Source organism: Ambystoma mexicanum, chromosome 2q (assembly GCF_040938575.1).
Source record: "Ambystoma mexicanum isolate Mex_15411 chromosome 2q, UKY_AmexF1_1, whole genome shotgun sequence".
NCBI classification, from domain to species: domain Eukaryota; kingdom Metazoa; phylum Chordata; class Amphibia; order Caudata; family Ambystomatidae; genus Ambystoma; species Ambystoma mexicanum.
Genome location: NC_090924.1, coordinates 1033139481 through 1033165574, shown reverse-complemented (window position 1 = coordinate 1033165574; position 26094 = coordinate 1033139481). Strand labels below are relative to the sequence as shown.

The following is a 26094-nucleotide window of genomic DNA, read 5'->3' as shown; positions in this document are numbered from 1 at the left end:
AATCTCTCTTTGAAGAGTCCGGATCTGCTCCTTGCGCAGGAAATTCAATCTCTGCTGGAGAAAGGGGCCATAGAACTGGTGCCTGTAGCGGAGAGGAACAAGGGATGGTATTCCCCTTATTTTTTTGATTTCCAAGAAAGACGGGGTATTGAGACCCATCATGGACTTGCGCGGTTTGAACAAACTCCTCAGGAAGGACAAGTTCAAGATGGTTACTCTCTCTCAAGTCCTCCAGGCCCTTCAACTTCAGGACTGGTTGGTGTCTCTCGACCTCAAGGACGCTTTTTTTCATGTGCCGATACATCCAAAGCACAAGAAGTACCTGAGGTTCGCGGTTGGCGACTCGCACTTTCAGTTTTGGGTCCTGCCGTTCGGATTGACCTCCGCCCCGAGGGTCTTCACCAAGCTCATGGTAGTGGTGGCAGCGCACCTCAGGAAAGGGGGGATTCACGTCTACCCCTACCTGGACGATTGGTTGATCAGGGCGCGCTCTCCCGAGCAAGTCCTGGATCATCTGTCAGTCATCTGCCACTCCCTCAACAAGCTGGGCTTCTCCCTCAACTTAAAGAAGTCCCATTTGACACCAACTCAGAGGCTCCAGTACATCGGAGCAGTGCTCGACACGTCCCTGGGGCAGTGTTTTCTTCCCCAGGTGAGCGCTCATCACATTCAGCAGATGGTGCACATGTTTCAACTTGGCCAGACTCTCCCAGCGTTCGAGTTCTTGAGACTGCTCAGCCTCATGGCATCCTGCATTCTTCTGGTGCCAGAGGCCAGGTTGTGGATGAGATCTTTGCAATGGGCACTCAAGCTCCAGTGGTCTCAGTCCTCCGGCAGGATGTCGGACCCTGTTCAGGTGCCGTCCTCGGTCGGCCAGGACCTTCTGTGGTGGGCCGTCGAAGACAATCTGATGAAGGGGGCTCCATTTTGGCTACCCTGGCCAGAGGTGACGATCGTGACGAACGCATCCCTTATGGGATGGGGAGCTCATGCCAACGAGTTGACAGTCAGTGGTCATTGGTCTCCGTTGGAGTCCAGACTCCATATCAATCTGTTCGAGCTGAGGGCCATCAGGCTAGCCCTGAAGGCTTTTCTGCCGACTGTGCGAGGGAAGAATGTCCTGATCCTGACGGACAACAGGGTGGCCATGCACTACCTCAACAAAAAGGGTGGGGCAGGGTCACTTCCTCTGTGCAGGGAGGCGATGCAGCTCTGGTTCTGGGCAATCCAGCAGGAAGTTTCGATCTCGGCAGTTCATCTGGCCGGAGACAAAAACGAGACAGCGGATGCTCTGAGCAGGCAGAGCGCGATCTCTCACGAGTGGGAGTTTGTTCAGGAGATTCTCCTGGAGATCTTCACCCTTTGGGGGACCCCTCAAGTGGATCTCTTTGCCTCCAGTGTCAACCAGAAGTGCGAGAGGTTCTGCTCGCGGGAATTTCCTCCAAAAGGAGCCTTAGGAGATGCGTTTGTGGTGGTGTGGTCATTCCCACTGCTGTGCGCGTTTCCTCCAGTCCCCGTCATCCTGCAAGTACTGCGGAGGTTACAGAGGTTCGGTTCCCGGATGATCCTCATTGCTCTGGCGTCGGCCCGGAGGACGTGGTACCCGGACCTTCTCGACTTGTCCATCTGCCCTCCACGTCGTCTTCCCTACCGAGACGATCTGCTCTCATGGGAGGGGGGGTCAGGTTCTCCATCCAGAGGTCAGATCCCTCAACCTGCACGCTTGGTTTCTGAAAGGTTGAGGTATAAGGATTGGGACCTCCCTGAAGACGTGATGGCGGTGTTGCTCTCGGCCAGACGGCCAGCAACAAAGTCCATGTACCGTTGCTGTTGGGGTAAGTTCTGCGACTGGTGCAGGGTTAAGAATGTGGATCCTTTTACATGTGACATTCCCATGGTTCTGTCTTTTTTGCTTTCTTTGGCGCCATATTTAAGCGCTCGTCTGAAGAGTGTTCCTATTTTAAAATTCCTTTAATTTCTCAGTTTCTGAAAGGGCTCACTAATGTGTTCCCTCCGTCACCTTTCCAGGTGCCCGGTTGGGATTTGAACCTTGTTCTCAAGTTTCTGATGGGTGCTCCATTTGAGCCTTTGCATTCATGCCCTTTGAGACTGTTAACTCTGAAAACTATATTTTTGGTTGCAGTCACTTCCGCTCGCAGAGTGAGTGAGTTACAGGCACTTTCAGTTAAACCACCCTTCACTGTGTTTCATAAGGACAGGGTTGTCCTTAGCGTTCGTCCTTCCTTTCTTCCGAAGGTGGTGTCGGAATTTCATTTAGGCCAGAAGGTTGTTCTTCCGGCATTTTATCCTCCTCCACATCCTGGTAAGGAAAAGGAGAGGCTCCATAGGCTTGATCCTCGGAGAGCGTTAAGCTTTTATATTTCACGCATGTCCCGGGTCAGAGTGGACGGTCAACTCTTCATTGGTTACGCTGGAAAGCGTTTGGGATAAGCTTTGACAAAACAGACTTTGTCTCGCTGGATTATTCTGGCTATTTCTGAGTGTTACCGCTTGGCGGGTAAGGACCCACCGGTCGGCTTGCGGGCCCATTCTACCAGGGGTATGGCTGCCTCTACTGCCCTACAGAGGGGTGTTCCTATTTGTAACATCTGTGATGCAGCCACCTGGGCTTCAGTCCATACTTTTGTACGTCACTTCTCCCTCGATTCCATCCGTGGGCAGGATCTGGCCTTTGGCAAGGCGGTCCTTTACTCTGCAATTTGATTGGGCATTTTAAATTTCTGTTTTCTAAATTCTTTTCCCACCTCCTTGCATTGGTACTGCTTTGAGAGTCTGTCATAGATATGGAATACGTCGGAGGACCCAATCCCCTGGAAGAACAAGTTACTCTCTTACCTGGTAACGTTCTTTCGATGGGATGGTGCGACAACGTATTCCATATCGCTCCCTCCCTGCCTTCCCCGCTACAGAATTTCTTATGAGATTTGCAGCTTATGTTTCCGCAAGTCTTTGTGTGTCAGACTGGCAGAAGACTGGTGCCACACGTTCTGGGAAAAAACTACAACTGAGGCTACAGCGTTGTGCGTCCTACTTATAACATCCAGTGACGTCGGCCGTCAGAGGAGCTCCTCGAGGGCGGCGTATCGACGTCATCGACGCAGGCGCCGAAGATTTTCCAAAGCAGCACAGCTGTGGTGATTACTGTCATAGATATGGGCATCGGACCATCCCATCGAAAGAACGTTACCAGTTAAGAGAGTAACTTGTTCATCTCGCATTTATGCTAAATACCTCAGCAAGAGTCTGCAGGGAAAACAAATGAATTGGCCACCCCTACCAACCACAATTTCCTAACGAGACTCATTCATTACACTGTACACTATGGAATGCCATGAAGTAAAATGCATTTTTATGAATTATTAACTCCTTTCCCTTTACAAAATTTAAGATATACAATATAAATATTTTACTCCCCAACATAAAATATATATATATATCTCTGGTGCAAAACAAGGTTTCTAATTATATAATAGCACTGTATATGTATTTCAAATACAAAAATGGATTATTTGATATTCTTTTCTTCATACATATATACATACAGTACATATGAGGGGAGCAACTTATTTAATAGAGGTCATCAACAAAGGGGCAAGTCCCAGAGCGGGGGCACTAGAAACAGCTGAGCTTGAACCTCCTTAAAACTCCCACGTGGGACTGATGTATGACTCAGGGCCAATCACTGACCTCAAGAAGCTATACTGCCCATTCTGCTTCTCACCAGTGATTCCTGGACTTGCGCCTATCTTCTTCGTCCCAGTACCAACTTTAAAGTTGTATCCCTGATACTTTGTATTTTCTGGATTTTTTATTTTGTCATGTCAATAAGGTGAACTGAGTTGACAGTAAAATATATCAGTTCTAACCAGAAATGGGGAAGGAAGATTTAAAGTTGGAGAAGGTTTTGGAAGTACCACGGGGTGATACAGCGTTCTCAGGTGATGATTGTCCCCAGCCGGATAGGGCGATTCCTTCCCCATGTGATCCTCCCTCTGTGCACCACCCCCAGGGGGGCTATTGTACGAGGGGAAATGTTTTCCCTAGGGAAGAAGGGACGACATCCTCAGATTCGTCACAGTGCTCACTGCAATAGAGCATCTAGAGAAGGCTAAAAATGAGCACTTTTCAGAATGTGTCTAAAGAGGAAAGGGAAGCAATTGGTAGTTTAGCACAGAATGATGCAATTATAATTTGGAAAGCAAACAAGGGAGGAGCCATTGTATAGATACATAGAAAGGATTATATGAAGGCCAATTAAATGGCACCATGTGTTATGAGACTCTTGATGTAGACCCTACAGAATGACAGAAACAACTAATTACAGAGAAAGTAGAAAAATGTCTTCACAGGAACTGGATCATTCAACAAGAACCCTAATTCCTGATTAAAAGTAAACCGAGAACTTTGAAATTGTATAGCCTCCCAAAAATACCCAAAAGCATAACCAATCTTACGGGATGCCCAAAAGTATTGTGCAGAGACTTGGTGTTGGAACCATCATCTAAAACTGCTGATGTATATCTTGGACCATTCGTAAAATCTGAGAACATTTGTACAGGATACTACAGAGATTATACAACTCAGTGAAGGATTGGAGTTTGATCCCAATGCAGAAATGTTCATTGGTTTTGACATCACGTCTTTATACACAAGGATTCCACAAGCAGCTACATTGACTATGCTAGAAAATCTGCAAGTAAATCAATGCACACCTAATTCGTTCTTTCAATGTTCCTTGGAGATGATGCCAACCGAAAACAATTTCATGTTTCTTGATCAGTTTTATTGACCTATCCACATCATGGTGATGGCTGCCACAGTGGCACTGAGTGTGGCAAATCTTTGTTGAGCTTCTAGAGAAAACTAAAATCTATTCTTACGATAATCCATACAAAGAGACCATCAGAGTATGGAGACATTACATTGAATATGTTCTTTTAATGTGGAAGGGAAGTAAGGAAGCAACTAGATCCTTTGTAACATGGCCAAATAATCAAGATAGATTTCTGCAATTTACAGCTAATTAAAATAATAAAGAAATTAGTTTTCTTGATGCCACTATCCATGTAGATCGAAATTAGAATGTGTTGGATGTTAAGCCTTTTCATAAACCAACAGACAAGAACTCACTGCGATGTTATACCAGCTTCCACCCCAAACACACTAAGGATAACCCCCCATTAAGACAATGGGCCTTATTTAGAGTCTGCAGGTCCGGAAACAACGGTGGCGGTAAATCCGCTGTCACCGTTGTTTCCAGACCGGCAGATTATGAGTTCTGCAGGCGGGAGGTCTAACCTGGCGGGAGTAACCCCACCCGCCTACAGACGGAAATGGAAACACTGGCTCCGTCATAGACAGAACCAGTGTTTTCATTGTCCCCATTCCCATGGAGTCCTATTGGACTCCATGGGAATGGGGATTAACGGAATTCCGCCTCTTGAATTACCGGGTTCCGGAGTTGTAATGCCCCAGTGATTACGGCAATTTTCTTTTTTTTTCTTTTATTATTTTTATTCAGTTTTTACAAATCTTTAAAAAAGAAGAAAGAGAAAACAGCAGACAAAAAGAAACACAGTTTAAGAGTCCGCCGCCTCTTTCCCAGTTCATCGTCTGGTTCACAGCCTTCATCATGAAAGTGTGGATAGTAGTGCCACTACAGGTTAGTCACAAGCTTAGCGTCTAGAGTCTCTTTTAAAATACGCAAGAAGGTGATCAGTGCGCATAAAACCGATCTGTTGGAGCTGTCAAACAGTGCTCTCCACCAGTCCTCTTTCGAAAGGAACTGGAATTTGTTTGTAACTGGCCCAAAAATGGTGTTTCTTTGCTGCTCCAGTCCAGGACATGACATTGTCAAGTGTTTGAGGGTTTTCATTTTTGGCACCACAAGATCAACACGATTCAGACTGGGACCAAAAGTTTACATGCTCCTTAGTAGGCCTTGCGTTAAGCCAAACTTCATATATAATGTTCTTGAGCGTTGATCCGGGAAGCGCGCTAGATATTACGGTAACTGGCCATAAGCTCTTGCTTCTCCGGGAGCATCTCTCATCGTCCATGAATCAGATCTCAATTTGCATGTATTAATCCAGTCGGTTCTCCACATCTTCAATTTTGCCGAATCTGGATTTTCAATCAGAGTTTGCACCAAAATGTCATATGTGTCTAACACTTCTAGGCACAGCGCATTCCATTGGTACAAGATTGTCTGAGTTTTTTTTCAGTCTCTGGGTTGTGAAGTATTTCAATTTGCTGTGGTGGATTCATTTGCACTGTTTTCCTAAATAAACTTAGGAGGTCCCAAGCGACTCTGGCTTGGATTGAGATATATCCAAGTTCATATCTTATACAGGCGGTTGCAATTCCTCTAGGCAGGTGTAGGACTTTCGACCAGAAGATGTTCTCTAGCGAGTTCCATACATCATACCCGCAGCCAAAAACGTTTTCACCACCATATATCAAGGCTGGTACCACTTTTTGCTGGAAGAAAATCACAGCCAGTTTTAGGGAGAGTTTGCCAAATGTATTGTTAATCAATGACGCCTGACATGCCAGCTGTCGGCATTTGCTTTTTGTTAGCTCCACCCATGGTGCGTCATTTCTACTGGCACTAATTCTCAACCCTAGATAAGTGGTGTTCTTTACAATCCTGATCCGCTCCTTATCAAGGTGCCAATTGAAATTTTTCTTGTTTACGCTGTTACCTGTTAATTTTTCAAATATCAGGATTTCACATTTCCCCTTGTTGATGATAAGGCCATTCAACGTTATATATTTTTCCACAGCGCAAAGTTTGCGTTGAAGGCCTATGGGTGTCGAATCCAAAAGGATAAGATCATCCGCGTAAACAAGATAGTCAATGTGAGTGCCATGTATTTTAGGGAGGAACGTATTCAACTCCTTAAAGATCTCTTGGATGTCAGATATGAACAAGTTGAAAATGCTGGCTGCTAGGGGGCACCCTTGTTTCACTCCCCTGAACGTATCAATTGGTGCTGATAAATTTCCCTTGAGATCTAATCTGACTCTGATTGAAGTATTTGTGTGTAATTCACGAATGGCTGCCAGCAAGCTAGGAGGACAGTTCCATGCACTCAGCTTTCTCCAAAGCAGATCTCTGTTTATGCTGTCGAACGCTTGTGATAGGTCTATTAGAGCTAAATAGACCATGGAGTTCGATCGATGCGCTTTCATCTTCAAAAGATTCAACAACAGGAGGTTGACACCACAGCCCACCCCTTTGACGAAGCCAGTTTCTCTTGGGTCAACCCGGTTGCATTCAGTAGACCACTTCTGGAGTTGATGTTGCAAGAGGGTGGCATACATTTTCCCTATCACGTCCAACAGTGCAATGGGTCTATAGTTCTTAGGGTTTTGTCTGTCTCCTTTTTTGAAGATAGGTACGATTACAGCAGATTTCCAAGATTTTGGAGTTTTGCAGGATTCAATAACTCTGTTGAACAGGGTAATGCAAAAGTCTGACCACTCTTCAGAGTGGCATCTAATGGAAAAATTCGTAAGACCGTCCGGGCCAGGTGCTCTAGAATCATGCACATTCTTAATGATTTGCAAAATATTTTCTTTATCAAACGCAATCTCCCAATGCGTTATAAGGGGGGCTTCCCATTCTTCAGTTAGTGCATCTTTACGGAAGAGGTCAGAATAGAACGATATCCACTCCGCCTCTAGTACCAGGTTTGCCTGCAGAGCGTGTTGTGGCGCAAGATTGTTATTTATCAGTCTCCAGTAATCTGCTGAGTTGCGACTCGCCATTTTAGACATCATGAACTCGGAGTCATTTTGTAGCATGATGGCTTTGTGCAACTTAAGCCAGTTCTTATAGGCTTGTTTAAGCTTTCTTTTTTGTTCACAATTATCTGTAGTAGAGATTTTTGGCACCTTTCTTAGAAGCTGTTGCAAAGTTCTTTTCTGTTGGGAGATTTCTAAATCATATTTGTGTTTGGGTGTAAACTCAGCGTGTTTTAAGTTATTTTTCCTTTCGACATATTGGGACAAGAGGTGATCATACGCCAAAGATTTGGGATTCAATTGAAATTTGGCTGAGATAAGAGTTACGTCCTTGTTATCAAGATTTAGACAAATTCTGCCCCCTCCCGTTCTCACAACGTGGGCCCATCGCTCTTCTTTGTGATAACTAGAGGAGTTGAATTTCAGAATCACCATGTCATGGTCACTAAGTCATTTTTATGACTTCAAAAGTGTTGGATCTCATGTGGATGTTTCCACCTACAAATATGTAGTCAAGAATTGAACTTTGGTCGCCTCTTCTCCACGTCGGTGCAGCCGGAATATCACCCGGTTTTTGGCCGTTTAGCATCGTTAGTCCACGAAGTTCCATTTCTATACACCATTGATTAGTCAAAAGTTCTTCTCGATTGGACAATTTCTTTTTCCCGGGGATTAAGTTCAGGTGAGTGACACAGTCAATATTGAGATCACCGCAAATGATCAAGTCATTAGATTTGGCCATTTCCATTAAGTCATCAATCACAGTTGTCACTTGGTCGACAAAGGATTTGGCACCTTCAGCACAATGACTCCAATAGAGATTGATGATGTAAAGTTTCAGAACCTGCGCCTGTAGTGACTCAGTACAACTGATCATCACCACCTGAATGAATGGAGAAAGGTTAGAACAATATTCAATCCTAAGGCCAGAATCTGTCTTTGCTGCCACCAAGAGCCCAGCCATAGGTCTCCCCATGTTCTGTTTAATAGCTGGGTTGTGCGCTATTTCGGAACCTTCAAAAATTGGAGTTTTGTTTAGCCACGTTTCTTGCAAGCCAATTAGATCCAGGTCGACAGCCCAGCCAGTATTGAACAAATGCGTAAAGCCCCTAGTGTTCCAAGATCCCAAGATGTAATTTGGGCAATGGTTTAGGGCCTGGCGTTACTTAGATTGATCAGTGTTCAACGTACCGGCAACCCAAGACCAGTCGTTTCGTTAGCCGCCTGAGAAGCAAGTTCCTGTGAATTGTCTGCATTGTGGGTGGCGCTGTTCACTCCTTGGATAGTTATCCTTATGTAGTCATTCCGTGACGTTTTAAGCAAGTTCTCAGAGTCTGAAAGCGCAGTTTGTGAAGCAGTCACTGGGCGTGTCACCAAGGAAGTTCGATTAGCTGCAAACACACCCAGCTGATTCGCTCTACTATTGGGTGCTCTGCAAAAATCTTTATCCGTTTCTCTGGATGCAGGTCTCATCAGTGCTATGGAGATGTCAAAGCCCAACGACATTAAAACAGGGCCTGCTTCTAACAACGCATCAGCTATAAGTTTAGACTGCAGGTGTAGTATTACCGCGTCGTTTTTGGATTCACTGAAGAATTCCACAATTTTCAGATCACCAGATTCAATAGCTCTGAGGCTCGGAACAAGATGACACAACTTCAGTACATTGTGGCGATTTAAGATTAAATCGTACGAGGACTCTATGCGTTCCAGAAGTATTTGATGAGCCAATGATGTATTTAGTGTGTTACCTCCCTTCTTTTGGTCTTTTGGAATTAGAGGAGCATTTTTAGATCTGTCTCTCCCAGTTCATCTCAGTTCAGTTATGAGATCAATGCTCGACTCTGGCTGCATATCAACTATGCAAGCCTTTTTTTGGTCTTTTTGGTTGTGTGATGTATTAGACCATACTGACTCCGACTTACAACAGCTGTCGAAAGTTGTTTGAGGTTCAGTTGCTCTCAAATTACCATCCATTTTGTTGGACTTTGCTATCATCTTAAGATGTTTTTCGTCGAGTGTCATAAACATGGACTCAGATTTATCAAGGAGATCCTGCGATGTTGTGATTTGCTGAATCACTTCACACCGTCTTACTTCTTTGCTGTATTGTGGGGGCAATATTATGCCGTACGCCTTCGCTCTACAAGGCAGAACAGGCCCAGGAGGTGTTTTGGCCTCTAATTGTGGTAGGGCAGACAGTTGTGGCATTCGGGAGCTGTTCAACGCTCCATCAGCGTTGCCAATCGTTTGGTCATTGTTAGATGGGCCGGCCACTTCTTTGATTTCCTTCTGTGCTTTAGCCTCCAATTGTGGTAGTGCAGACAATTGTGGCATTTGGGAGACGGTCAACGCTCCGTCAGCCTTGCCAATCGTTTGGTCGTTGTTAGATATGCCGGCCACTTCTTTGATTTCCTCAATCTGACACGGCTCCATCCCGTCATCGTCGTTATAGGTTGACATGTTCATTAGCTCCTCAGAGATATTACAAGAATCATTTGTTGGCTCAACAGCTTGGTCAAGCACAATTACAACTTCGTTAGTAGGGACTTTGAGTGCTCCCCGTGTCTCTTTCATGATTGTGCTGTTTACTGTGACGTTAACAGTTTTGATGTTTTTTAAGAATTTCCGTGAGTCGTTTCCACGCTTTGTTTTCTTCAGGCGTTGATCTTTTTGCACAAGTGTCTCTGGGGTTGTTTGGAGTCCCACTAGGTTTAGTGATGTTCTTAGAAGTTTTAAATATGTCAAAAAGATCAGGGGAATTGGCGTCAGCATCTTTGTTTGTCGATACAGAGTCCTTGCCAACCAAGGAAGGCTGAGGAAGCAGGTCAGAGGAGGACGCTATTTGAAGATCTAGAAGGGCCAAATTACTTGAAGATTGACTCGCCAAAAGAATGTTGTGAAATAGTGTGACTTTCACCTTTTCTTTTCCAGGCAATGAGAGGGCTCCAGCCATCTTTAGAGCACTTACTTCACCTTCAGGAATAGCAGGGGGAGGAAACTCGTGTGACGGGATGACTCCATCTAGAGTTGAAGCTGTTGGATCCGTTATGACCTCGTTCCCTCGAGTAGCGTTTGAAGTTGGACTCGCAAGTGTTAGGTCTGTCGTGTGGAATAAATTAGTTGCAACTTCGTTCGCCAAGGGCAAAACAGTTATGATGGGGGAAGGGCCTCTAAGAATGCGAATAGGAGTCGCGTCAGTACATATGTTTCCCTCGATGTGTCTTTCACACTTATTTTCCCATTCATAAAGTGTTTCGGACATTTGTTGGAATAAGTTCAGTGCCTGTTTCGCCACTTCGGCTTGAAGTTTCTTGTCCAGGTTTGCATTTTTGGCGGTATCCACTAATGATGCCATAGCCAGCTCAGTCTTTTTTTGCATTCGGACCAGTGAGTGTTTATGTGCATTGGTTGTGTTTTCGATGGTCAAAAGCTTAGTGTTCATCGTCGATACTGAAGTTACAAGTTCTTTTATGTTGTCATTGAGATGTTCATACATTTTGAGAAACAGAGCAGTTGTTAGAGTCATTGATGATATTATAATGGCTTGAAGGTCTCTCATTGGGAGATCTTGTTCCACGTTAGCAGCTTCGTCTGCTTCCACTCGTACACAACAATTTCTGTTGAATGGAAGACGTCTGATTTTCGGGAACGGACGCTCCATTATAGAAAAGTCAGAGGAGCATGAGTCAGATGAGGAGACAGCTTGCTCGTGATTGCCTTTCCTCACCCAGGAGCTGCTCGTTTAGTGGGTAATTTTGCGAACTTTCAAATGGAAAAGCACCCATTTTGGGTTTTTTCGTTTGTGAGCATTGCAAGTTGGGTGAAATACTCGAGTCGGCTCTTATTCTTTTAGATAGGCCGTTTGCATAAGGCATCTGCAGTTTACTGTCTTTCACTAAAGCCGGTGGACTTGGAGTTGGGCTCTGAGTTACAAAGGGCTTAACAGAGACCTCAGACCTGTTAGACCTTTCACTTGACGTTAGTTTGTGGCATCTGTCTTTATTCATCCTAGTGAGATCGGTCAATAGTTTATTAACGACATCCAAGGAGTTTCTACGATTTCCGTCTTGTTTGGATTCGGCGCTCTTAAACTCACTCCTAAGAGATATAGTAAGTAATGAGTGATTAAGAAGCACATCTTTAGTTGGGTCACAGCCTAAGTTTGCGCCCTCCTGAGTTATCATGAATACATTATCATCGTCAACGTTATCATGAGTCAGTTCACAGGAATTCAGAGGAGACAACATCAGATTTTCATATGCACTGTAAAATCTAGGTCGCAGGGACCCAGTACTTGAGCCATCACGTTCACCCATATAATGGTTGTGTTGGCGTGGAATAGTGGCCAAGAGTCCGGTGTCAGTGTCGTCGCAATTTGACAAAAAATCCACACTTTCCACGGGTTCTACAAATTCCACATTGTCCAATGTTACCAAGGGCATCGTGCGCACAGTGCAGGAGCTTGAGCCATTGTCCGCATCAAGTTGTTTGCAGTAGGCTAAATGCGCTTCATTGGTCGTAGTCGCAATGACACTCGCTTCACAGCGAGGTTTGTGTTGTAACAATTGGACAGACAGTTGATCAGACAAGACGTTAGGGTCGACATTGCTACTTTTGGAATTCATAGTTAGTGTTTCGTCACTTAGAGTTTCTTCCCCCATTGTAAACAACATATGTGATGCGTGGAGCGGGTTAACCTCATTAAGCACTCTAGGGGTGTTGGGGATGAAAACACTTACTTGGTTTCTGCTCTCGGCAGTCCGCAGTCCAATCGACTGACAGGGAGACACTGGTACCGACGATGACACAGATCCGAGTCTTGAAGCGACCAGTGTGGGGACTCAGCTGTCGGCGAAGAGGATTCCAGACCCGGGCTTTAAGTGTCATTACCCAGCTTCAGTTGAGCCCGTGTTTTCACAGCCGTAATGTTTGCTTTCACTTTCATAGTGACGCACATAATTTATGCGGCTTGAGCAAGATGCCGAGAGGGACTGGGCTGAAGTGAAGCAGATGAAAGTCCAGGACGCCTCAGACTTTTACAGCGCCAAACAGTCGCTCAACAATCACCGGCCTTTACCCCTGTCGGGCTTAACGCCTCCTCCAGGAAGCGCGGGAATGCCGGCATGAGCCCTGGACCGGCTCGCAATGCCGGACAAAATACAAAACACAGAACGTTCAGTGGGAACAGGAGGTCTCTCTCAGGTAAGCAGCACATTAAGGCAATCACGGCGGTGGTAATTCACTATGAGTCCAGCGGCAACCTGCCGGTTTTTCCGGCACGGCTACTGCCGGACTCGTAATGAAGCCCAATATTTAAGATTGACGAGAAATAGCTCCAACAAAGGTTTTCTAGAGGAAGCAAAAACATTGGGAGACAGACTAGCACTGAGAGGGTATCCACAAAGCCTAGTAAATAGAGCACCTAAAAGAGTGAAATACAATGATAGGAATGCTCTGCAAGAACACAGGATAAAGGATAACATACAGAAAACATTGTGTTTATCAGTACTTTTTCTAATTTGTCAAATGACATTAGGAAAGTACTATGGAAAAATTGGAAAATTTTTGAAGGTGGTAAAACTCCCCTGGAGAAGCCAGTATTTGCGTACAAAAGGAGTACAAATCTGAAAGCTCATATCAGCATTGAAAAGGATAATCAAATGAAACTGACATGTGGGGCAAAAGCAACTGAGTGGCCATGCCCCCTATGGCCAGTGCAAATGCTTTGAACAAACAAGGAGAAGTGTAGAAGGTGATATAGGTCTGTCAAGACCATGGTAGCAAATTGAGTTCATCAGTTGTAATTCAAGCATTGTGGGCTATACAATCTGGTGCACCTGCGGCTGTTTGTATGTAGGAAAAACAGAAAGCAAAGTGAGGGTACAGTGCATAAAAGCTGTGTTAGAAATAGAATTATGACAGCACCTCTGGTTGAACATTTTTCAAATAAAGAGCTAAAGCCTGGGAATTGAGGTGTAATGTGCTGTGTCATGTGAAAAGTCAAAAACATGACTGAATAAAGAACATATACATAGAAAAGAACAGAAAATAATATTCCTGACCAAAAGCAATGAGAGAAGCCTAAATGAATGCATTGGGTGGTACAAATTATAATAAAAGTACCAATGTGCTCCATTGGGCAGCTCCTTAGTGCTTGGATAACCTGCATGCATTAGATCACATCTTTTTTAATACATTTGGAGCACACCCATATCAATCAATGAAAATATAAGATGTTTGAGCAAATGATCATTGAACACTGTGAGCATCCTCAACGTATTGAGTAATGACGCTACGTGTGGGACACAATAGGCATCGACGGCAAGAGCTGTTGAAGAAGGGATTGTTCGGTGCACAAATCATAGAAGCCGGCAGCAAGGAAATGCGGGCCAGGCAGACGGAATTCGTTACTGCGAGTAACATATGCAGCTCTACAGGGAACTAGGAATGGTGCACCAAACCCTTGAGACATAAGTAAGAGATGAATATGGATGCTTCGCAAGATACCAAACTATGGTGTTCGAGGTTTGTGGAAGTCAGATGGTCACTGAATGATTTCTTTCCATTTCATTGGCCTACGGGAAGAGAATCACAGCGGACATTGAAGTCATGTGAGTGCACTGGTTTTGTTATAGGCAGTAAAAAAAAAAAAGAATAATAAACATGTACATAAATAGTAATATTATATTTGGTATACACGCTACAGGTGGATGGCAATTGTAATTTGTTGTGTTAAATGTGATGGTCTCATGAATAAGAGATACCCCCTGAAAAATATGTTGTCACGTGCATTGCAAATGGAGAATTTACTAGAGATGGGAACGTCCTATGAATGAAGAAAATAATATAACATTCATTTTTCTTTTAGTATTTAAAAAAAGTATAAGGTTTATGAAAGTATTATGCGACATTGGAAGGTTATATCAATTGGCAGATGTCTAAAGAGTACAAAAACAAAATGAATGTTGGTGTTATATAGTTTTCTCAGCAATAGACCCCTGAAGAAGTTCCCACAATAAGAGTGTTTATTTGGGGAACGAAACATGTCCGGTTTGTGGTATATGTGAAATATTGATCAGGACCAATAATTGGTATTTGACAATTATCAAATTGAAGGACAGTTCATTAGAAACCTTGTGTTGCAGCAAGTATGTCATTTTGAGTGTGTTGTGGAGTAAAACAATCTGAGTGTGTATGGGTATGAATGAATTGATGGAATGTTGTGATAATGATGTGATTTATATGTATTAACTGCTTTGAAATGATTGCCTCACTATTCTTAGTACTGTAACAGAAGGTGGTATATTGTGGGAGTAGCACTTTAATGTGTATATTTGTATTGTATGTCATACATTTTGTATAGGGAATTAGTCAATAATTAATAAAAAATATATTTTAGTACATGCCATTCCAAGGTATAGAGTGTAATGCATGGGTCTCGCTGTTAGAAAAATATGTCGCATTTACCCCTTTTGAATGGCTCCTTTGATGTTGTTCCCATATATTTTATCTTCCTCCCTTCCATGCAGAAAAATAATAAAGTATAATTAATAAGAAAAGAAAGGTGTGTGTCTCCAGGTGGCACTATATACATTCAATGCTTATTTAAAAGGGTATTTGTCAAAAGTGAATATGCAATAATGCACTACTGTTTTTTAATCTTTCAAGTAGGATTTTGCAAAGTTGTTGGGTCTAGTTGTTTTCATGTGACATTATTGATGTTAATAGTACTGCCTTTTCAGGGTTACCTTGAAGAGTTGGTACGACTTAGGGAAGCCCAGCTGTCTGAATCAGTTTCACAGAATAAGCGTCTCCATAAAAGAATTGAAGATACTAACCTCGTTCATAAAATGGAGAAGGAGCAATTGGAATACATCATTGTGGAACTACAGGACCAGCTGTGAGTGTGATTATGCAATTTTCCCTCGTGGAATTTATGCTTTCTATTCCTAATCTGTGTCAGAGTCCTAGCTATCTTCAATCTGTCTGACCTCTTCAGAATTCCTCCTGACCCTATGGACCTGACCTATTCCACAACAATAGAGTTTAAAAGAAGGTGATGGCTGCATGCAAGGGTTATATACTTTGAGATATGGAGAATCAGTAGTAGCACTCCAAGCCTTGACCAGTCATTAGAAAGTAAGAGTTTTGCTGACTGAAATATTTGTTTGCTTTGTGGCACTCGGACAGTACTTTTTTTCACTTTATTGTGATATAGTCAAAAAAACCTGTTCAAATTTGACTTTTCACAAAAATTCTGCAAACAATAAAATATAATAAATGAGAAGCAAAAAGAATTGAAGCAAAAGGACAGATTAAAAAAACGGATAAAAACAAACAAAATGTTCAAACTTTAAGATCAGTTAATCATAAAAACTTTAAAATTAGTTAGGAAATTGCTGAGATTATTTGTATGACTGTCTCGCAATAATGTTACCACTTCAACAGTAAGAAAGACCTTGTGTCCTGATGGCAGTCTGTTCCAAAAACAATCAATCTCAATCCACCAGTTATGGGGGCAAATCTAACTAACCTTTGTGTTCTCATGTTGATGGTCCCAGGGCAATCAATCATCAATTGTCTCAAGGTTTGGATCTCATTCTCTTGGCATCTTTGACAGATTGGATTCGCTATCATAACAGCATCTCTAATATTCTGGATTTCCAGAGTTGGGATTAAGCAAAGACTCCGAAAATCAGCTCTTATAGATGGGTCAGAGAATTTTGTCCGGTAGGTCGGCATCGTAAATCTAGATTTATCTTTAGGTGTAAGAGAGGCATAGATCCTAGATTTCCTCATCACTGTGATGGTACGAATCCAGTCCATTATCTTAATAAATTCTTTAGCCTTCATAGGGTTTTGGATTAAGGTTTCCTACAGACATTCTGATTCTACGTGGATGTTGGCACAAACAGTTTTCAAATTATTTAAATAAAGGCATGCCCCCTGATACGCGATCAATACAACTTCATAAAGCGAGAGAGGGGGTGGAGACAGGATCAACCTGTATAGTGTAATCAGCTTCCATTCCCAGCAGGCCTTGAGTGAGGGGACACGCAGTTCATATCTCAGGCTTGCTATTGGGACACAGTTAGGAAGGTTCAATACTTGACTCCAGAGTATACCCTCCAATCCTTCCCAGTTCACCACATGTGAGTGTGGATTAGTATCAAATCTGAAAAGCAGTGCAGGTATTATTTTACCAATATAGTATTCAGTGGCAAGATAGATAATTTGCAGCATTTATTTGCAATATCTTTCACCTGAGAACCTAGGCGGAAGATTCTTTCATCCAAGGCAACTGTGACTGACCCCTTTGTTGGATAGGATCTAACCACCAATCCCAAGTATACAATGTCCTTGACTATGGGGGATCGCCTGATTATCCAGCAACCGCTAGAACGATTTAGTTTGCCTTAATGGGTGTTTGAAAATTAGAATTTTAGATTTTTCAGTGTTGGTCTTCAACCCGTTCACTTCTACATATTTCTGAAAGCCAGTTAAAAACCTCTGCAGGCCAATCCGGGTCGATCAAGAAGCACAATGTCCTCGGCATAGGGCAGCCATCCAATTTTAAAAGTGCCCAATTTTAGGCTGGCCAATGCAGACTCCACAATCCATTTAATCAGATCAGCCAAATAAAGGTTCAACAGGAAGGGTGCCACCAATCACGATTGCCTGACACCCTTTGATATGACAATAGATTTAGAGAGGAGACCTGATCTATCTAGTCTAACCTGCAATTTAGTGTCCCTGTGTAGCTCAATCAGAATGGCCAGCAGGTGTTCTGGCACTCGGACAGTACGTATATGCTGTGCTCTGGACTGTCGCCTTTTTCTGAGTTAAGACTAGTTTTATTTTAAATTTTACCCTTGAATCTAGACACCCATGTCTCTTTTTTTATTACTCAATTTCGACTCCACATTATCCCATTGACAGGATGTGCTGGTCAAAATATATGTCAATTTAGAGCCATGCTTAGACTTAAGAACAATAAGACTATTTATGACTTCTAACTAAATGTGAATTGTTACGTTCTCCCGGTCTGTGTGCATCTGCTGTATAATGCATTTCTACTTCCTTTCTAATATGTTTGTGTGTAATTATTCATTATTTCATTGTTTGGTTAATCCCTGACCTTCGCCAGTGACCTCTTGGTATGATTAGGGCAGTCTGGTGCCTTCTGCAAACATGCACTCCTTAGAAATCTCTGGATAGTGAGGTAGACGTCAGGTATACATGTTTATGATAGCTCAATATACTAGGAAATTCCAGAAATGGGCCCCTTGCCTATAATGTCCCAGTAAGAGGCCCTGAAATATGGTTTACTATTTGGCAAAACATTCATAATTCGCGCTGTTGTGCATCTCTTATAGCCGGCACATAAGCAGTTTTACAATTATAGACCTTTAAAGGGGCTCTTCTCTCAGCCCTGTGGTTCTGTGTGAGGGTTTCTTCTTGTACCTAGGAAGACCGTTTGTTCATAAACATTCCTTGACTCACATATTTGTAGCAGTGATCAAACAGTTGAGGGAAAATCTCATGAGGGGATCATGGTAGACCTGAATTCATATATACACTATCACTTTGAATAAAGTGACAAAGTCACATGGATGTCCTTTATGTAGTCTACAGGGGCTCTGTGGACAAAGAATGTCTACTCATTGTGCAAAGTACTACCTAGCAATGGTAATAAGTATGATTCCCCAGAACACCTCTGCTTTCCCAGGCCTTCTGCTGACCTGATCTTAAAGGTTGATTTTTAACAGTGCCTCCCACAGGGCAACATGCATATCCAGCAGACGTCAACAGGAGTCCTAATTAACCACTACTCGTAAACGGTTCCATGTAATAATGTCAACGTAAAAAAGTCGCCATTTTTTGCAGAGACATTATTGCATGGAACATGCAGGGGACACCCTTGCAACCCCTGTTTTCTTTTTTTTATATGGGAGCAGGGAACATCCATGCAACACTTCCCCATACATAAAGTCACCATGTATAATGTTGCCAATGGCCTTCCACAGCAACATTATGTATGGGGACATTATGTATGGAGACATTATTACCTGATACCTTGTAAACGGCCTGTGATCTGTTATGCATACACTTCTGCTTGTAATTAGGGAAAGCACTCTAGCGCTCGCCTCTCTGTAATAGTAAACAGTTTGGAGAGACAGTCCTTTATGAGTTGCAACTCAATGTCACCTAATGGAAACATACACACACACCTTGCTCCAAACTCAAAAAGTATGTTGAAAATACCCTGCATAAAAAACGGATTATGGCAGTGATCCAATATGGCAAGACGGGGCTCGTTACCTTTCCACTATGCAGATTGTAATTAAGAAGTGGCTCTGAGCTCGAATCAACTCACGGTTACACTTAGCATACCTGATGTTGTGCACCTCAGAAACCACAAAGCACTGAGGGGAATTCTGGAAACAGTGTTGTAAGGCCATGAGGCGGATGTTCACAGACGCTTTAAATTTGTGAAGGCAGAGAGAGGAGAGAAGGAGCCCAAGATGACGAGACAGAGGGCCTCATCACGAGTTGGGCTGCAGCCCTTAAATGTGGTGGTAACGGTATTACCACCGCATTTAAAGGCTAGCCCTATCATGAGTTGGGCGCTAAATTGGCTGTTTCACCTCCAGCTTTTTTCTGGAGGTGAAAATCCCTGTTTTCGCAGGTATTACAGCCGGCTGTATTAGCACTGAAAATTCCCCATTGGATTCAATGGACCCAATCAGGAATGGGGATTTACTGTTAAGGCCCAACCCGTGATCCGGTGGTAATACCACCAGACCGGTCGGTGCTAGGGCTATTACAGTCAGCGGTATTACAACCAGAAATACAGCCCAACTCGTGATGAGGCCCAGAGAGTGAGAGAAATTGGACTAGGAGGGAGACTCAAGAGTTGCTAAGGGATGTATTTTAGACACAGACAACACCAGAATGGGAGGGAGATCTAGGAGTTTCCTGGTAGCTTTATCTCAGAAATCGGTAGAAACCAGAACAAGAGAGAGATCCCAATAGCTCATTGAGAGGTACACTGCAGACTCAGGGCAACATTAGACACAAACATGTTCACCCAGGAGGCCGTCCCATGACCAGTAACGGTATCACAGCTTGCCAAAATCCCTAAGGAAGGGGGAAAGAACTGTTTCCTGATAGGAGCATCTCAAAAGTTTTTTTCCCACTGGCCTGGCGTAGAAGGGGTGTAGGATGATCTGCTGCCAGAGCTTGAGAATATTGAAGCCTGACAAATATCCTTAAGCAAGAGCGGACATGTACTTGCTTTTAGAAGTCTGCAAAGGAGTGACCTTGGTGCTATATCCCCTCTACGAAGATGGTCAAGAAGCGATCTGGGCTCTTTATCCTTGAGTCTCTACATCATATTTGAGAACCCAAGGGATGGCCAGTATTACCATAGCTTTTGAGACCAATTGAGGTAACTCATTCTGACAACCTTAACATATAACATTCCTTATCATTTGTACTGTGATCTCCTAAGAACCTATAGAGCTTATCCCAACCACCCCCCATGCCACATTTAATAAAGATCATTTCACCTTTATACTTGTTCTATTCCTTTGTCGCAATGTCAAAAAAGAGGTTATTTTGAAATTAACGTAATATCTCGTATAATAGTAAGACATGATTTGGAGTGTTCCCCCACTGTGCTCAACTCCCAAAATGATTGAATCCCATTTTGGCGCATTTTTGTAAACTTTTTTTACCACAGAAAAGGTAGATGGTGGGTTGGGGTAGATGTATATACAGATAGGAGAGGTTATGTGTAGGTGATTTGGGTGTGGAAGCTCTCCCCTGCATTTTGCACTTAAAATATTTAGCAAAGAAATGCAGCAAAATGTGATTTGACCAGTTAAGCTCAGTCAAACTTCATTAGTCGAGCAAAGCTTAATTAAACAAGCACGAATTGATAATGAACTAGCAGAACTAACTTTCATTCTTGGCACAACTTGCTGCTAGGAGCCTATAATGCTTGGATTAGATGGTAAATGAAAATGCCTCATGGGTTGATTTAAATTTGGTGCAAACATTTAATTGAGGAAAGCAGAGTGATGACACACAAAACTCCACATGGCTGGCTGGCACATGACCGTAGAGTGCATAACTGAGAAACAGATTGGGAATCCCATGCTGAACAGCAAGGAATCCTTGAAGGCCAAGTATGTCACCGGAGCAATTAGCAACTCTCTGAGGGTTATTGGAGGGGAATAGGATGCATTGGCCTCATTGATTTCTGTAGGTCGGAATACAGGCAGATGGCATGCATGCATTTCCTGGAGGACCTAAACTGCTAGTTGGTGGGTGAGCTGGAGAGGGAATGAGATTCTATCTTAAAAGCAACATGGGAAACCCATGAAATTCCGGCTTCCCCCAGCCAGTCTCATCCATTGGAGTCTTTTTGTAGCCGAGTTAAAAATGGCTAAAACGTACATAGGCAAGCTTAAACACACTCCATTAAAATAATTGTGTAAGTCACACCGCCAGCAGATTCCTTTCTTCTGTTGGACATCGCCACTCCTGATGAACAGCCTTTTTGATAATAGTGGTTGGTGGGTTGTTTGTATCTCAGATTCATTCTATGGCCCTAATTACAAGTTTGCTGGCATCCCGCCAGTAATTTCACTGGGATACCGGCAAACTGACCTACCGCTTCCACCACTTGATATCACATAATTTCTCGGATATTAAAGGTGACAGAAAGGCGGTTAATCCCCCTTCCATGGAGTCCAATAGGACTCCATAGAGGAGATTTCCGGTATTTCCGGCACCAGTAATACTGGTGTTGGGTATATCAGCTGTTTTTTGCCAGTGGGTGCCTGATTTACCTCCCGCTCTCTACTGGAGGTTTATTATTGAACCCCCACCAGAAAAACATGTAGTTTTCCGGTCCAAGAAAATTGCCAGTCACAGAATTACCAGCTATTTTCCCTGACTAGCAAATTTATTATGGCCCCCTATATCGTGGGTCTTCTAAATTCTTGGTATTTTCCCTAATGTCTCCTATATGAGTCAATGTAAATCTTGCAATTGCCCCCTTGCAGTTTCTATAAACCTTCTATATGCAAGGCTGGAAAGACCCTTCTCCAGCATTGGATCGTTCATGGATTCACATGATGTGAATATTTCCCGTTGTCCGGCTCGGAAACCTTGGTAATTTGAATATAGCGGTTTTCCTATGCAAAACTCTGACACAGTGTGTCCTCAATGTCTTTATGGGTACTTTAGGCTGCACCAATAAGATGTCCAGTATAAATATCCCCACCCCGTGGCTTCCCTTCAAATTTCAACCGTTTCCAAACTGTTAGGATCAGCTTGTGTTCTCTCTTGAGAATTTGCTCTTCATTTCTACTTAGCCTCCGCTGTTCCAGTGTGTTTCCAGACCCCATCATGTCATCGGTGGGCCCAAAGAAATAGTTATTTTGGCTGTGTGAGACCTGCGGCCTCAACATTTATGAAGGGGACGGCCATGCGGACTAACTGTACTGCCTCTACCCCAATCACTTAGTGGAGAACTGTGACATTTGCCAGGGGTTCTCCCAGAAGACGCTCAAAGACTGTAACCAGCGGTTGATTTTCTGGTTGAGCGAAGAGGCCTATCTGGGATCGGAAGTAGGATCGGGATGCTGGGGCAAGTCCTCTACTTCCTCAGCAAAGAGGTATCCATCGCATCAGAGGGCGCAGTCGGCAGAGCCAAAGCCTAAGAAGCAGCACACAGGGACAGGCCTGGCCTCGGATGTAGGAAAGGGCAGTGAGTCTTCTAGGACTGGGCCGGTGCAGAAAGGCACAGGGTCGAAAGGCCCCAATCCAGGCATGCCTGCACCACGGGTTGAGAATGTCAAGGATTCAAGAAGCCGGCCGGAGAAACCGGCGGTACCGTCACACAGCCCTCGGCGTCAGATAAGGACAAGGAGCGGTCACATTCATCGTCCTCGTCGACAAAGAAGTCGTCTTCGAAGGACCGGTGTCCTTCGTCTTCTGGCCATGAGTTTTCCAGACCCCACTCCAGCTCCGCGTCCAGGCGGTGCTCTTCCCTGGCAAAAGCCAGGCCGATGGACCCCCCCGTCGACGACCACTGTGCTGCCTGCAATCCCTTAATCGTCCCTGACGTTAACTGCCTCATCGACGGTTACTTCGGCGTAAAAGGAAGCTCCGCTGGCAGCTGTTAGAGGTTTGTTGCCTTCAGGGGATGTGCCGTGGCAGTCTGGAACAGGCTTTGCTCCCGAAGGAGATTCTCCAGCAAGACCCCTCGACTTACGACTTTTTTTTTTAAATTTATTTATTTATTTTTTTTGGTTTATAATAAACCTTTACAAAATTTAAGAGAAAAGCAAAAGACAATGAACAGAATCACCAGATTAACGAATTACAGCATCAGTAGATTACAACATTTTAGAAAAATATAAAAAAAAAAAAATAAACTAAGTGAATCCAAAACAATACATTAAATACATAATTGATTTTGTTTAAAAAGCAGACCACAAAACAATAGTTTGTTTACCTAAAAACAAAAGGGAGTTCATTATAAATCAAGTCAGCACAGAAGATAAAACGAAACACCACAATATTGGTTAGAAGTTGCAAGAGGAAATTATTCCCTAACGTCAAAATGCTTTCTGTCAGAGAATAAGGAGAGACAGCGAATTTAGCACCAGGCTAGCAAAGTTCACATACATTTCTTAAAAAGGAAGTGATCCGAATGATCAGAGTTGGTGAGTTCTCATGTAGCATTCTGTGCCATATAAATTCTCTATTTACCTCGTGCGTTGAATATACAAATTGTGCGAAATAAAGTATCCTATAAGATAAAAGTCCAGGACACACCAGCAGAATATGTTGTAGTGTTTCAACCACTCCTTCCTTGTTACAGAAACAACACCATTTCCAGTCCCCCAATATACAGTTTCTAATACAGTTAATTTGGTTAGTTTGAATGGCATTGAATCTGAAACGCATAAAGTCATTCCGTGTTTGTTTACTCGGATATTTCTTAAGATAACATTCCATAGCCGGGACCCATTTCCAGATGGAACATGCATGTTTATGCAATTTAGTTTCAGTAATTTTACTTTTAGTTGCTTGCCAGTCAAAACCCTCGAGACTCATTTTAACTTTCTTGGGGTTGTTACGAAGTGAGACTGTGGACATACCAATTCTGGCTAGACATTGCATCGTCTCATTATGCAATATATTGAAAAAAGGATTTGCAGGATCCCTTGCAGCACAAGCATATAGTGTATCCTCCCCTGATCTGTCGCATTTACGCCACAGATGCATACGTTTCCAAGTAACAATAGTGGCTAGTGATGTTAAACCAAATTCATATTTGATCAATGCCAGTGGCAGGCATTTGGGTAGAAAGAAAAGAACAGACCTCCAAATGTAGCCTTCAATGTATGTCAAATATGCATGTAAGTCGTCTGAAAACAGGTCCAGGCCATACGCGAGACGAGGTATGACTTTTTTAATGTAGAACTCTCTAAGCGGAGTCGCTGAAAACTTCCCAAATTTTGATTCAATGGCCCGTAGTTGCCTAATTGCAATCTCAGCTTTTAGTTTCAACTAGCTTTTAATTAGATTAGTCGTTCCTGTTCCGGAAAAATAAAAGCCCAGATATTTAAAGGCCGGTTGGGCCTTAATGATTTTGTTACCACAAAGCCAGGTGAAAGCGTTTTCCTTTTTATTGGGTCTGCCAAAGCGCACAATAACGGTCTTAGAAGGATTGATCTTGAGCCATAGGTCCAAAATGAACCTCTCAAAGGCCATAAGCAGTCGCTGTAGGCCAATCTTTGTAGAGTCTATAAGAAGAAAGTCATCAGAGTATGCCATCCATGCCAGGGAAATATTATTCAATTTAGGACAGACCAAACCCTTGTTATCCAAGGCTTTATTGGCACCACTAACATAAAGATTAAAAATAGTGGGGGCTAACATACAGCCTTGTCGAAGGCCGTTTGGGATAATCAATTCCTTGGAAAGTAGACCATCTGAATTAAGTCTTACTCTAATCCTAGTATCAGAATAGAGAGCCATAATAATTGCGAGCAGGTGGCTAGGAATATCAAGATCTTTTAGTATTAGTCATAGTATTGTCCTATTTACAAGATCGAAAGCCGAGCTTAGATCCATGGATGCCACAAAAATGGATGGTTTGGCAGCCTTAATGGATCTAGACGTAAGGGATTTGAGTATTAGGCCTCCACAGTCGGTACCAATATTTTTTTTTAAGCCAATCTGTTTGGGGTCAAAATTATGGTTATCTGTGATCCATTTTTCCAGATCCCGTAGGACCAGTGAGGCAAAAAGCTTGGATTCCGGATCAGCTATTGCTATTGGTCTATAACTAGCCGGATCCTTCCTAGAGCCCTTTTTAAATACCGGAATTACAATAGAAACCCTCCAAGATACAGGAATGTGTTTACTTCTTAGAACATTTACAAACAGCAAATGCAAAATGAGGGCCCAATTATCAGGATCAACTTTAAGCAATTTGTTAGTAAGATTGTTAGGACCAGGAGCAGCCGAATTCTTAGATTTAATTATAAGATTCGCGATGTCTTCTTTATTAAATTCAAGGGTCCAACCCGGACTCTGAATTAGCTCTATCGATTCAGTGCAGTTGGTCGGAGGGTACAAATTTGCAAAATGACCCAACCAGCAGTCTTCGCTAATAGAATGCAAGTTAGCTAGCTTTTGGGGTCTTTCAGATTCATTAATTAGAGACCAAAAGTTGGAGCAATTGGTCCCTCTTAGTGCTCGTAGCATGGCTTCACCATCCTGTTGCAAAAGTTGGCCTTTGTGATGGATCAACCAATTTTTGTAGCTTTGTTTGATTGATTTTATCTTATGTACAACATCAGGTAGAGTAAGATCGGATTTACGTAGGCTTCGTAATTGTTTCCTATAGATAATTCTACGTTCGTAAATTTTACTATCAATGCTTATGTTAGTTATTTACTTTAGGATATATCAAAGATTGTTTCTCTAAGCTATTGATCGTGTAGTGAATATATGCACTGAAATTAACCGCAGAATAGCAATTCACGCGTTGGTGCAGAGTCATGCCCTCAAAATCGGTCACCATAGTCGAGGTAAACTTTGCATTTTTCCTAAAGGTCCACTTAATTCTATTGCCTTTCGGACTGGAAGTTAACTCATATTTGTACTCAGGTACTCTCGTACTTTGGACATTTACAGTAATTTCAAATATCAAGAAACAATGGTCGCTACAACTGGTTTCCCTGACCTCGAAATTACTCATAGCAGTTGACAAGTAGCTGGAAAGAAAGA

The 26094-nt window shown here is 43.0% G+C and overlaps 1 protein-coding gene across 1 annotated transcript in view; it reads left to right on the top strand.

Annotated features, from left to right (window-relative positions):
• Positions 1-26094, top strand: part of RUNDC3B (RUN domain containing 3B) — a 1211775-nt gene that overhangs the window by 926899 nt on the left and 258782 nt on the right. Inside the window, exon 8 of the mRNA XM_069648386.1 lies at positions 15516-15673. Coding sequence (XP_069504487.1) covers positions 15516-15673 — 158 coding nt within the window. The remainder of the gene's footprint in view (positions 1-15515; positions 15674-26094) is intronic.